Below are 13692 nucleotides of genomic sequence, written 5' to 3'. Positions count from 1 at the left end.
GCTCCTGATCCCCAAAATGAGTATCAAAAAAGTTACCATGGCAAAACATGAGCTGTGAGTGGAGGGGAATATATATGTATTTCTGTTTCTGTCCACAGGAAGACTATGATCGCCTGAGACCTTTGTCATACCCCATGACCGATGTCTTCCTCATCTGCTTCTCTGTGGTAAATCCAGCTTCCTTTCAGAATGTGAAGGAGGAATGGGTACCGGAACTAAAGGAACACGCGCCAAATGTACCCTACTTGTTAGTTGGAACGCAGGTAGGCCTGAAGGTCATGTGTTTTATGGAAAGGAATGAGGAAAATACCCACAATGTTTTAATGTTTTCTGTTTTCCAGTTGTAACGTGGTTATATAAATGTTAATAAGAAATTATAAATCAATAATCCTTTCCTATATCCAGGCCAAACTCCCTGTGGCCTCTCTGCTTTTCATCCTTGTGATTTCCCTCGCCATGACCTTTGCTCCTCCCAATTGGACCACCCTTGGTTACCAAAACACACCCTACCTTCTTAACCGGCTCAGCTCATCCTCCCTTGCTGTCTTTTATGCCTGGAAATCCCTCCCAGAACACTTGCGTGGTGCCATTTCTGTCTCTGCCTCCTCAAAACTCACCTTTTCCCATGAGGGCTTTGGCCTCTAACCCTTTACCCGCCATCCACAAACACAATGAAGCCAAAGTACATTTGGTTACATCCACTTATTATCAGTTCCTCTCTTCCTTCCTGCGCAGTTTTCGAACACTGCTGGTAGCATATTTTGTTTGTCTTGAATCGCATTGCAATCTCCTACAGATTGCGCCCGAGTTTGGTTCGGAAGGTGCGAACTGGGTAAATCCTAATCAAAAGCAAACTGAAACGAATGTCTCATACATCCCTGGCCCTGAACCTTCTCCTTCTTCATTGCTACTCTGTCAGCCTTGCCCCCACACACACCTCTCCTCCTTCCCATCACTCCAGTCTGGCTTCTTCCACCTCCTGAATCCAGCAGCCCCCCCACCCCCGACACAACCACCTCCTGCTTTGCTCTCTCAAAGCACATGGGGCCTCCTTTGCTGTATAGCAAACAGGGAATGTGTCAAGGAACATCCAAGTTTTAGAGCCAGAGAGGGACCCTTGGAGGCCTCTCGTCCCCGTGTGGCCCAGCTTCCTTAGACGTAAACCATCCCTGAAAGATTAAACCACAGTATGGACCTTGCTAGACAAGGCCTTAGCGCGCCTTGAGAGCCGGTTTCCCTGCTGTGCGTCCACATGACACACAGGGAAATCCGGCCCCAGGCCGCACTGAAGCCTCCTCTAACGCGACATAAGCGAAGTCGCTTATGGCGCACCTTTTCCGCAGCTCCAGCCTGAGGCCGGGGCTGCGGAACGTCTAGAGACTTCCGTGGCTTTTTGCGGCTACTCGCTTACTCGCGAGTAGCCACAAAAAGCCACGGACGGCACAGCGCTCATACGAGCGCTGTGCCCATCGCGCCAGGGGGAGTTGATCCCGGGGGGGGGGGGAGATGGGGGAGGGAAGGCCGGACCGGCAGGAGAGGGGGATGGCGGAGGGCGACGACGGGGACAGCGAGGGGGGGCGGAGGGCAACAACGGGGACAGCGAGGGGATGGCGGAGGACGACACACGGGAGACGGCGAGGGGATGGCAGAGGGTGACACACGGGGGACGGCGAGGGGATGGCGGATGGGGGGGGCTTAAGTAAAAAAAAACCTTACCTTGTCCACAGTCTTCGGGGCGCACGTGGCCCCTTTAAAACAAAAAAAAATGGCCGACGCTGCAGGGCTTCCGTAGTCCCTGCGCGTCAGCCGTCTAGGAGGCTGGGCGGTGCGCACTAAAGTTAGCGCGCCATCGCCCCGCCTCCCTGCCGGCTTATCCCGGCAGGTCTAGCAACGCCCTATGGAGAAACTGTGCCAGTGAGGAAACCCAAGTGGCATCGCAAGCCACCTTTCCTGGGGAGCCCCATCCTTTGTGTGCGCCCTGTTCCTGTGTCCAGGATGGATCTTAAGACGCCTTTTGAAATGTGGAACGAAAGCTCCGTATTTTGATGTGCTCTGCTTACGAACCCTGGTGGCGTCGCCCGTGAATGATAAAGCAGCGGTTGTCGGATCCAAGCAGTGGAATGGAAAGAAGGTGCTAATGCTCATCAACCACTTTCCTGATTCAAAGAAATGAGTCGTTCCCCATCACCGCTTGGGTGGGCAGAATAGTTTTTTTTTTAGCTATTTCCAAGCCCCTATTCCATGTATGGTGTTTTCCTCCATCCCCGTCTGCGAGACGGATGGAGATTTTTGGAAGCGGTAAAGGGCTGCAGTGTTCACCGCTGGCTTCTCAGACTGAATGTGAGGTTGCCTCAGGAAAGGTACCTGCCTCCTCCTGAGACGGTGCGAGTGTATATATACCCTCAGATGTATGCCAGGGCAGTGTCAGGCCCAGCTCTTCTTAATCAAACGTTTGTGGGCTGATTGCTTTAAATGGTTTTATTATTGCGAGTCTAGACTACTTTTCTTTTCTTTTCTTCCATGTTGAAAAGGTAATTATGAAACTGTTTTGGGATTCAGGGCAGATCGGCACGCGATGATGGGGAAAGGCGGGTTTCCAAAATGCAATTTTGCCACAGTTTTGTCATTCAGGGAAATTTTGCAGGGGGGGAGTTGCTGACGGAAGGAGGGGTGCTTAACCCTTCTTCCACCTGCCTCATCACCCCTGCAAACCCTTCCTCCAGGCCTTTTCCTGCCCCCAAAACAGGAATCTGGATCCCTTTGGGGTAAAAGAAAAGGGGGGAACTAGAGAGAAAGGGTTGAGCACTCCCAGTCTACCCCATCAATTCTTCCCTGCAAATGCATAGGGTTCCCAGGTAGTTGCCCATCCAGGCACTGATGACACCTGGACCTGCTTAGCTTCAGACCATGCCCTGGGAACATGTCATGGAATTAGAAATCACATATTTGCCTTGTAACTTCTAGTTTCACCCACAGAAATGAACAGATTATGGCCTGGTTCGCACGATTGCAACAGCCCATCACGGCTTATTTAAGCCACGGTGGGCTGCGGTGATCATGCAAACTGGCCCATTGAGTTGAATCTATCCGACATTAGTTGCACTTTAGTCCCACTAAAGTCAGTGTGAAACATTAGGAATGGCGAACGCAAGTCCCATTGATTGCAAGGGGACCTCAGTATGACTGACTTGGGTTGGATGGATCCAACTGTGTCTTTTACAAATCTGCAGTGGGCACTTTGATTTGAAGTGTGCATAAGAATGTTTTCACCTTCTTGTGACTTTCCTAACAGATTGATCTTCGTGATGACCCTAAAACCTTAGCAAGGCTGAATGACATGAAAGAGAAACCGATATCTATGGAGCAGGGACAAAAGTTAGCAAAAGAGGTAAGCTCTGCTGTTGTGTACCGTAATCTCCCTCTCCCAACGCCTTCACTCTTCTTCTCCTCTCTTTAACATTTTTATACCAGCCATCATATTTTATTTCTTTTTATTTAATAGTAATTACCTTAACCATGCATCCAAAATGATCTGCAAAGTGGCTTAACATCAATATAAAAACAAAACAAATAAAAGCAGAATCAAGCGGCAGCACAATCACAGCACCAAGAGCAATAAAACAGAGCTGAATAAAGATGTGAAAAGAACTGGTTGCCTTCTACCCCAAATGCCACCCAAAGTAGCAGAGCCTAAGGCCTTAGCTCAGCCTTCCTCAACCTGGGGCGCTCCAGATGTGTTGGACTACAACTCCCAGAATGCCCCAGCCAGCTCTGCTGGCTGGGGCATTCTGGGAGATGCAGTCCAACACATCTGGAGCGCCCCAGGTTGAGGAAAGCTGCCTTAGCTAGACCTACCTGTTAGCACGCGACGGAGGGAAGATCTCGCGATGTGTTTATCGCAAGATCCCTCCTCCGTTTACACGCGATGCGCGATGACCACAGAAAGAGAGGCGTCGCGCCCGCCGTTTTTTTTTAGTCAACGGCCAGCAGCGCACAAACGCTCATGCGCAAACGGGAAGTAGTTTTATAAATTTAAATTATTTTCCCCGCTCCCCCCACCCTACCCCCGATGGGCACGAGGAGCCGGGTCAATCCACGGTGCCCTGCCACACGATCCGCGGTCTCGGGCTGAGCCCGAGGCCGCAGAAAAACAGGGGCTAAAGGGCAGGGCGAGATCCCGGGGCAAGGGAGGGATCATCCCTTCCTGATCCCGGGATCCCCTGTGCATCATGTGGACGCACAGGGATGATCCCGGGGATCACACTGGGATTTTGCCCCGTCTAGCTATGGCCTTAATTCCATTAGTGAGGGAGCCAGGCGAGCCTCCAGTGGGAAGAAGTTCCTGTAATTGCACAAATGCATTAGCCCAGATATTTGCATTCCCAGAAGAAACTTCCCTATATAATTGCATGGAAGAGTTCGTATCAGACACATTTTGTTCTTTTTCCTAGAACCCAGAGATCCACTAGTGCAAAAGACATGCACTTAGAATTAAAGAATTCTGAGCCAGGGAAATGTTTTGATTACCAAAACTGAACATGGCTCACAGCCCATCCACCCAAAAATCTATTCCCGTTTAGCATCCCACATCCTACAGCTTTTTTCATTTCAAAAATATATTTTAGGGTAGGGAAGATTGGGTTGTTGCCATTGTTAAACAAGTCAGGAATCCTTACTGATCGACTGCAGTTCACCAAGAGATCTACCAGTAAATCCTGGTCTATCTTCTGCCCCATCCCTGTTCTACTCATATACCGAGTTCTTGCAGGTGGTTGCACTGTATCAGTGAACCGACAAGTGTCCCATCACCCAGGTTAATGTCATTTGACATGTGGAGCCGATGGAAACCTGTAAAATGTTCAGGCCTTTTTCAGAAGTGAGCCAACGATGAGCTAGGCATGTGCTACTTTGTAATACCTGAACTGTGCATTTTTTCAGTTCCACCTTTATTCTCCGTAAGTGTTCCATGCACACAGCGGTCCCATCTCATGCACACCTCATGAACATCTTAACACTGCCCTTCTCTTCCATTTCCACCTAAAACACACAGTTCTCACCTCCAGGGACCTGCACCTTCTCAGGTGCTCAGCTGCCATCTTTTCATTTGACCAATCTCATAGAGGTATCCTTTGCTCTTTGGAAGAAGGGTGGGCTACAAATGTAATACAGAACTGCTTTTTAAAACCTCTAAACTTCACATCTGTACTGGTTTTCAAGTGTTGCACATCTGCAACAAATTTTAGGAGTTACAGCACTAGAGACTGTGAGGGAGACTTGGGGTACAGGCTGCTAGGAGGGAAGAAAAATCACGAACAGGGTACAGAATGAACCCAAACAATGTTAGGAGCATACATTTAAACAGGATTTTTGGAGCATTTTAATCCTTCAGGGCAAACACAGCCTCCATGGTATAAATCAATCTTCCCCAACCTGGAGCCCTTCAGCTGTGTAAATCCCATAATTCCCAGCCTGCATGGGCAACGAAGGCTGGGAATTATGGGAGTTGTAGTCAAAAACATCCAGATGGCGCCAAGTAGGGGGAGATTGATATAAATGATCAATCTACATGCCAACGCTGAATCTTGGGTCAGATGTCACTTTCTCTTCCCCAACTATTTTTTAAGATGCTGCATGCATATATGTTTAATTTCAACATTAATTCATAATATTTTTTTTATTTAAAAAAAGATTATCAGCTTTAAAGACTTGCACCTGAGGATTGGAGGGGGGTTTGTTGCATCCACAGGCACTAGCCACTCAGTGTTGTATTCTGCCAGGTTCCGACGTAAGCAAGCAGAACTTGACTAGGGAGAGCAAATTGTTTGTTTGCTTAATTGGATCACAGAGATTCAAGGCTTGACCTACTGCTCAAATAATGCTATGCACGTACTTTGTTCTGAATAGAACAAAATGTCCAAAGGGCAGCGCCTCTTAGATTTCTTCAGAGGACAGCAAGAGTGTCCTCTTATGTGGAGGTTGCTGCGTTCAGTAGTATCTTTTGAAGATTGCTATATTACTGTTAAGCACAGCATAGCCTTAGTAGTTAATGAAACTGCTTGGCTCATGAATAAAACATAGTATTAAATACCACTAATTAAGACGGTCCATTTAATACTTTTTTAATAATTAGAAAATAACTCATTGGAATGGAAGATGATAAAACAGAGTGAGTCGTAGATAATTAAAATGTTTGGCTGTACCTTTAGGGCATTCCACAATTAATTCTACTTTAAACTATCAAGGGGGGTGATGCTAGGTGCTTTTATTCATACTAAGGATGGGCAACTTGTAGACCAAAATATCTAAAGGACTACAACTCCCATCATCCCTTAACATTAGCTAGGCTGATGGGAGCTGCTAGCCAAAACATCTGGAGGGCCACAAGTTGCCCATCCTTGGTTCATAAATTTGGGACTTTAATCCAGCCATTCTAACCCTGACGCCCTCCAGAGGTGCCCAAAACTCTTGCTGGTTGGAGATAATGGGAATTGTAGTAGGACACATCTGGAAGGCACCAAATTGGGGGTCAACCAAATTGCCCACCTAATTTCTTTGGCCCATTCTTCAACCACACTACCAGAAGTAAAACAAAAACTCCACTGCATTGAATGTGTTTCCTTCAAAAACTGAGCCCAATGGAAAAGAATCCTAAACCTCTCACAAAAAGATGAAAGCGTAGGAGTTAATTCTTTTCCTGGAGGGTCGGATGCTAGAATGTTTTTTTCCCACAGCGCAAAGACAAAATACAAGCAAACCTTGATGTTTGCTATAAAAACGGCGGCCCCACGTGGGAGCTCACAAAAAGAGTTTGGGGACGGCAGTCTATGCAAGCCTGGCTATTAAACACATTTGTTTTCTTGACAGATAGGAGCCTACTGCTACGTGGAGTGCTCGGCTTTAACGCAGAAAGGACTAAAGACTGTTTTTGATGAAGCTATTATAGCCATTTTAACTCCAAAGAAACACACGGTGAAAAAAAGAATAGGCTCAAGATGCATTAATTGCTGCTTGATCACGTGAGACCCGCCCAGGACAATGGCCACGCATACTGTGAAACTCCAGATACCGTGCAAACCATACACTTCAAAACAACATCACCTTATTAATAGCGCATAGATCAATTCAGAAGCCGATTTTAGGGATTGCCATTTGGTGAAATCTGGCGGTGGGGGGGAGAGGAAGAAATCCCAAACATGTGACGGAGCAGGCGCCATCTGTTACAAATACTTTATTCAGACTGGAAGGAAAGAACCATCTCTCAGGGGTAACACAATTTAGGACAAGCGACAGATGCATCATCACGTTGCCACAACCCTCAAGCCATGCTGTGAGGAGGAGCGAAGGCTGACACTGCTTTGAAGCTGTCTGGACCGCCCTTCCGCTTTGACCATCGTCTCTGCTGCGCAGTCTTTACAGGAGCGGCACAACGACACAACCGCCTTTTCCCCTTGCGCCAGTTATCTGCTTTTGTACGTCAGCTGCTTCCTGTTCCGGTAGATCCACAAAGGTGCCAGGAGGAGGCCAGCGACGTAGCCAAAGGTGGCTCCGAGTGAACAAGAAATAGGCCACACCTGAAAGAAAAGAACGCTGCGTCAGGAGTAGAAGGGAAGGCCGCCGCCCGCCCCCCCAATGTACGTTTACAAACACGTTTCAGCGTAATCAAAAGGAGGAAACAAAACATGGCACAGGATCCATTGCAGGGTTTGACGTGCTTTCTCGGAGAATGGCAAAAGCGCTAACGGCCATCGTGCATTTCTTACGAACACTAAACGTTGTACAGTTTTTAAACTCGCGCGCATTCAAGTGTAACTACGCTTCTGGCTATCGCTCGAGAATGCCCAGAGTCAGGTGAGAGGCTTGCAGAGTACTTAACATGCCAGTTTTGTGGCCAGCGCAGTTGAGGCGCCCCTGCTTTGCCATTAATTTTTTTGCTTTTTGAATCATGGGTGGTTAAAACGGTCTGTAGGACTTCCTCCCTCCTCCTCCACCATGGGGTTCTTTCGCTGCTGAATAGCTGCGGCCAAACGCTTGACAGTGAAGCACAATTGCATGAAGCAAAGGAAAGGAGTCTATAGACCGCAAGGGAAGACAAGGCTTGGCTGGTGGCACGTTGCAAACAGCTGGGAGAGGCATCACGTAACCTCCCTTCTCGGCTGGCAACAGCGCGGACGTCTGTCTGGAAGCCTGGGCTCTGCCATCCTAGTAAAGGCGCCTATTGGGTCAGATCCAGAGTCTGCTTCCCGTGGACAGAAGGGCTCCTTTTGTCCTTGGGAGACTTCTGATCCAGGAAGGATCAATGGAGAAGATGTCCGTCTTTGTCAGTTCCCCCCTCTCCCTACAGTCCCCTTTGAGCCTCCCCATCTGCTCTGGAACAGCAAGGGAGCCCGCGCAGGAGGCTGCAGAGGGGACGGGAATTAACGAAGATCGCCTCCCCCCTCCCCTGCCCTTTCCCACTGGCGGAAGTGTTCGGAGCAGGACTCCGCTCAGGGAATGCTCCAGCAGGAAGGAAAGAATTTGGATCCAAGCCCTGGTACGCCTGATTAACTCTGCTCATCCCCACCCCCAAGTGCTGTTCTCCCATGAAAAGTCTAGCAGTGCCTGAAAAAGGAGCCCTGCCTGGGCAGTCAACCTAAACAGGGAATTCTAACTCAGCTAGGGAGCGTGGGGCTGTACTCACTATCCCCAGCTCCTCCGATCAGTCTGAAGGGGGCTTTGATGTGCGTTCAGCTCAACACGTTTAGAAGTATCGCTGCCGTCAGCAACCCTGATAGGGCAGGGTTCCTGATCACGGGGAGGCCTCTCAGTGCAGGAAGTTTGAGGTGGGGCAGCACATGAGCCCCCCATGCGCTCTACTCACAAGTTAATTCCCTGTTTAGCCATGATGCACAAACAGGCCTACGATGAATGTTTGCCCAGCAACCAAAGTGAAGCAGGTGGCGAAAAGGGAAAACAGGTTCAAGGAGACCCAAAGCACAAAGCCCACCTGCTCACACCCATGGGCTGAATCCCAGTCTTGAAAATCGAACCCAAGACCTGTCTTTTCCAATCCCAGCATTCTGCCTCCAACTGTATCCAGCCGGATGCTACTGGGGAGCTCACAAGCAGAGCAAGGTAACGATAGCCCAGACTTTTTACTCAGGTGCCTACTGCCTGATTCAAGAAATTTTCATTGATGGATCAGTTACATCTGCAAACATTTACATCTGAATAAAAGCCAGGGTTTCCTTTGTTTTAAGGTGATGCAGCAGGCAAACCGTCTTAGAAGAGGTATTCCCCTCTGGAGTGACAGACCAGGAGGAATGCTGCTTCTACTATGTTGTCCACTGCTTGAAGCCTTTATAACAGCCTTCCCCAACCTGGTGCCCTCCAGATGTGTTGGACTGCAATTCCCATAATTCCCAGCCAGTGCAGCCACTGGCCATCTGGAGAGCACCAGTTTGGAGAGGGCTGCTTTATAATACATTTAAAATACGATTAAAGCAGGTGCAAATTAAGCAGAGGGATCTTTTGAGTCCAGCAAAGGTGGGGGTTTTTTAAAAAAAAATGGTTTGATCGATGGGATTCTCCCCCTGCAGCCATCAGTGCCTTGAGGGCACATGGGGGGGTACAGGGAGAGGGGGAACTGCCTGCCCCCCCATTCTGATGGCAGAAGCTGTTCTGTCAGCGGGAGGGTTTTAATTGGGTACCACCCATAGTAATTTTATGTAGCTCCAGGGGGGGAGCCCCTGCCCACCTTCACTACAAGCACTCCCTCCTTCCCTTTTGTTGCACAGCACAGTGACGTCAGACCCTTCCCGGGGGGTGGGGGGGTGCTGTTTCTGGCACAGAGCAGCTCCCCACAAATAAGGAGCAAGCCAAGCCCAATGTTCAACTGGGAAAAGGCTGGCTCTTGACGAATATCAGTGATTTCTTGCAAGTTCCTATTTGCTACCATTTTAATAAAAAAGTGTTTCAGTTTGAGAAGGGGATTTCAGATTTCAATTTTACAGTCATCCCGAAAGTAAATGATTAATCTAAAATCTGGATGAACGTTTTAAAGATCACTCGGGTTGTTGCCGTGAACAAACCAGGCTCCGAGAAAAGGATTTTGACTTTCCTTACGTTTTAAAGGTTTCTATGAATTTAGATAAGCAAAACTGAAGAAACATTAGCGGACATTGACTTCGTTCAAGGCCCTCATTTATTTCAGCTGTTTGGTTTGTATCTCGAAGTTCTTGCTGCTTAAAACGGAAGATTAGTGGGATGTTGAGTTCTGTGGCATAAACCATTTTGCGCTCTTGCAGATGCACGGGATGCAAGATAGCCCTGGGGTGTGTGTGTGTGTGTGGCATGCCGTAGCCTTGCAATCATTACGGCGATCATCACTGTGTGTTACAACACAACGGCTTCGTGGTGTGCATGTTTGATGAACGGAAGTCAAATGCTGATAACTACAGTGGCTCACCAGCAGCCCCATGGTGTTAAGGCCATTTTCAGACACGTTCAAGGACCACGTCCTCTTGCCCCACCTGACATTTCCTGAATTGGAGTCACGTTTGAACAGGGACCTTTGTATGGAGAACCCAACCTGCTCTGTGCCACTGTTCCTTGTCATCACACAGATAAGACCTACAGGTATTGGGTCCTATGCACACAGGTCTCTCTTAGAATGTAAACTGTCATGCAGATATGGAAGGCGGTGCCCAGTTAGGCACCCCAGGAATGTGAGGCAGGGTGATGCAATCCCAATCAATGCAGAGGGTTTATATTATCTAAGAGCCGCTATTCTAAGTAAAAGGATAGGGGACTTCTCCAATGCCAATCATACCATTCCAATCCGGGCTTGGATACTTGAGCAAAACTTACAAAACCGTTTTCACTATTTGAATGTAAGGGGGGGGGGGGGGAAAGGCTCACTCCCAGTTCACTGGCCAACTTTGAACTTAAAAGCCGCAACCTTTCTAGGGGGTAAGGGAGCGAAATAACTGGGTTGTGTTGTAGCTCTGCTCTTTCGTGCACTATGGTCCTAGGCCATCCTCACTGTGCCTTCTGCTATTCTAAGACAAATATACACTATATTTCCTTAACCTTTATAATAGGCACAATTTACACCATCCCCTCCTGCTGCTTTTTTCCATCTCCTGGACAACAAGTGAAATGTATCCTAGGCACGTGAGAAAAGAATGAAGCCAAATGTCCCTCCGTCTCCATTTTAGCTCCTCTCCTATGTGAGCAACACACAAACTCCAGAACCACGTCTTTGAAGTGAGAGGGCAGGAAAGACAGCCGGGCATAGCCTTCTACAACTTCTCCTCCTAGGTACTTCCCTTCTCATCCCGCTGCTGGTTGACATGTTAAGCCAACTTTTCTTTTGCTTTTTGGAACTGCCTATGATTTGACTTCCCCACTCGTAAGCGCCACATTCCTACCCGCGGGCGTTCAGTTAATCTCTAGCATTATTTGGAGGTCTTTTAGGAGTGTAGCAAAGATGACGAGCGTCATCTTTTCATGAGGTGCCTTAGGTGCTCTTTATGGACCTTGCTTCAGTCTTTCACGGTTGCTTTCTAAACCAAAGATTTGCTTGCTCCCTGTTCATTAACCCGGCACTGCGTAACTTTTGCAAAATGTCGAGAGACTTGTATGTAAGACCATGTATATTCAATGCTCGCATAGCGTGTGCTGTGGCTGATGAAGGCTGTACTTCCACTGGACACTGTCATTCAAAATAAACTCTTATTTCATCAGGAACTGACCGATCATTAGAAGATAATAATAATAACAACAACAACATAACCTGGACAAAGACATACCCATGTTTGTCTGAAAAGCAATGCTGTACTTCCAGTCCTGTTTATGTCCAGCTGACAAGGGAGGCCTCTGAACCGAATTGTGAATCCTTTTAACAGGGCCAATGGTTTGCTGGGTTCCCAGCTATCCTCACAGGTGGGTTAAAGCCTCTCCCATTTATCCATCGCAAAGGCCCGATACAAATATAAATGTCCAGATCTCATAAGCAAAATTTAGAGAGAGCAGCCAGGGGCTACTGCCTCACACCTTCTCCACTCTCTCCAACAAGGGGAGAGGCAACCTCAGGCCAGGGAGACAAATCTCACCCACCCCCAGGGTCCCCATCCATCACTCTGAAGTTCTCCATATGGCCTCACCCACTTTCCCCAACTACCAATCATTTGAGGTCTCCCTGGCTTTTGTGCAATTTTTTTTAAAATTTGACGCACCTCTCCTAAGGCATAGGTTTACTGGCAGTAAGACCTCTAAGCTACAACATGCTGGTATGTTTTCGTTTTTTGCATTTTTGGTAGGGCTGTGCATGGGACCCCCAAACTGCTTCAGAGGCTGATTCGGAGCTTCCGAATCAACCTCAACCCTATTCAGACCTGATCCAACCCACTCCACACCTGAGGTGAGATTCAGACATCCAAATTCCCCCAATCCTCTCTCTTTGGCCCATTTACACCTGTGGCGATGATAGCTTTACAGCCACCATTACCACAATGTTTCATTTCTAGAGGGAAAATGACTGCAGGTGCTCCCAACAGGTCCACGTAAGGAGCAGGGGCTCATGTGTCTGGGCAGGATTGGGCCAAAGTGCTTTGGGACGATCTCAACCTGCATCAGGACCAGACCACTCCAAAGCAAATGGTCTGACTTTGGCTCAGAATTCAGATCTGAAGCCAAAGTGGTGCACAGCCCTAATTTTTGTCCTGGGCCTTTTGCTTTTGGTTCCACAGCCCCCCAGGCCTCCAAAATTGAATTCAGCCCTCTGGCTGAAAGAGATTCATAGGTTGACAGTGACATGAACACTGGCTAAGGCCAACCCTAGTAACTGCTTAATCAGAAGTCTTAACTAGCTTCAAAGGCTAGTTAACCAGCCTTAGGCATGACAAGTATCTGAGTTGGGCAGGAAAGGGAATTTGCTCCACAGGGATGCTGGGACTGACTCTCCATCTCTTAAGCGGTCAAGAAATAGGTCCCTTTACATGTGCGTTGGTCTAAAGAGTTTGGCATCACAGTGGACGGCAAACAATGCATGGGGAAATCTTCAGGGTTTATAATTTCCTCCTTTATGAATCAATATCTTGGATCTCTTGCTATTCCATCTCTATGCACATATTTGTAACTGGAACTTGCCAACAGCTACTGTGCTGATTTCTAGCAGTGTAGCCTTCCCCCCGCCCCTCACTGAAAAAAGTGCTCTCTAAACCAGAAAAATAAAAATAACTCCCCCTCAATAAGCATTCTTCAGCTGTTCAGACCTTCTAGTCACCGTTTTTCCATTATCCCACCTCTCTCTCTCTCTCTCTCTCTCTCTCTCTCTCTCATAAATGCTAGAAGCTTTGTAAGCGGCGCAGAGCCTGGACTTTCTCTTAGGGGATAGCTTCAGAATGTTTTTAAATACTGCAGTTGAAGCCAAGACTGTTGTGTGGTCTGTTCGGTAAATAAAACCTTGACATGAGCTATGGCTTGCTTTGATTTTGCAGTATTTTAAAAAGATCTAAGGCCAAGAGCTGCAGAACTGCACAACTAGGTGTGTGCACCCTGAACATGGTTTCCAGGCAGGATTTTGCAAACACGAGCTGCCCAGCAAACCAAGGGAGACTTTGAAAAGCAGCTTGAGACGTGTATAATCAGAAGAAGAAACATCCCAGTGGGCACGTGTAAACCCTTGGGCTCTTGTAAAGTGGATCCTTGGAT

The 13692-nt window shown here is 47.9% G+C and overlaps 2 protein-coding genes across 4 annotated transcripts in view; one reads left to right on the top strand and one right to left on the bottom strand.

Moving 5' to 3' along the window:
- RHOQ (ras homolog family member Q) overlaps positions 1-7612 on the top strand; it is a 35766-nt gene extending 28154 nt beyond the window's left edge. Inside the window, exons 3-5 of one of the 2 annotated variants that reach the window (XM_063123960.1) lie at positions 99-263; positions 3293-3388; positions 6865-7612. In XM_063123960.1, the coding sequence (XP_062980030.1) occupies positions 99-263; positions 3293-3388; positions 6865-7020 (417 nt within the window). In that variant the 3' untranslated portion in view covers positions 7021-7612. The remainder of the gene's footprint in view (positions 1-98; positions 264-3292; positions 3389-6864) is intronic. The other variant, XM_063123961.1, reaches the window with a different exon arrangement.
- PIGF (phosphatidylinositol glycan anchor biosynthesis class F) overlaps positions 7214-13692 on the bottom strand; it is a 28746-nt gene continuing 22267 nt past the window's right edge. For both annotated transcript variants that reach the window (XM_063123958.1, XM_063123959.1), the window contains exon 6: positions 7214-7571. In XM_063123958.1, coding sequence (XP_062980028.1) covers positions 7458-7571 — 114 coding nt within the window. In that variant the 3' untranslated portion in view covers positions 7214-7457. The remainder of the gene's footprint in view (positions 7572-13692) is intronic.

The sequence above is a fragment of the Elgaria multicarinata genome, chromosome 4 (genome assembly GCF_023053635.1).
Source record: "Elgaria multicarinata webbii isolate HBS135686 ecotype San Diego chromosome 4, rElgMul1.1.pri, whole genome shotgun sequence".
NCBI lineage: Eukaryota > Metazoa > Chordata > Lepidosauria > Squamata > Anguidae > Elgaria > Elgaria multicarinata.
Note: the sequence above shows the minus strand (reverse complement) of the source record. Positions and strands in the feature narration are given on the sequence as shown.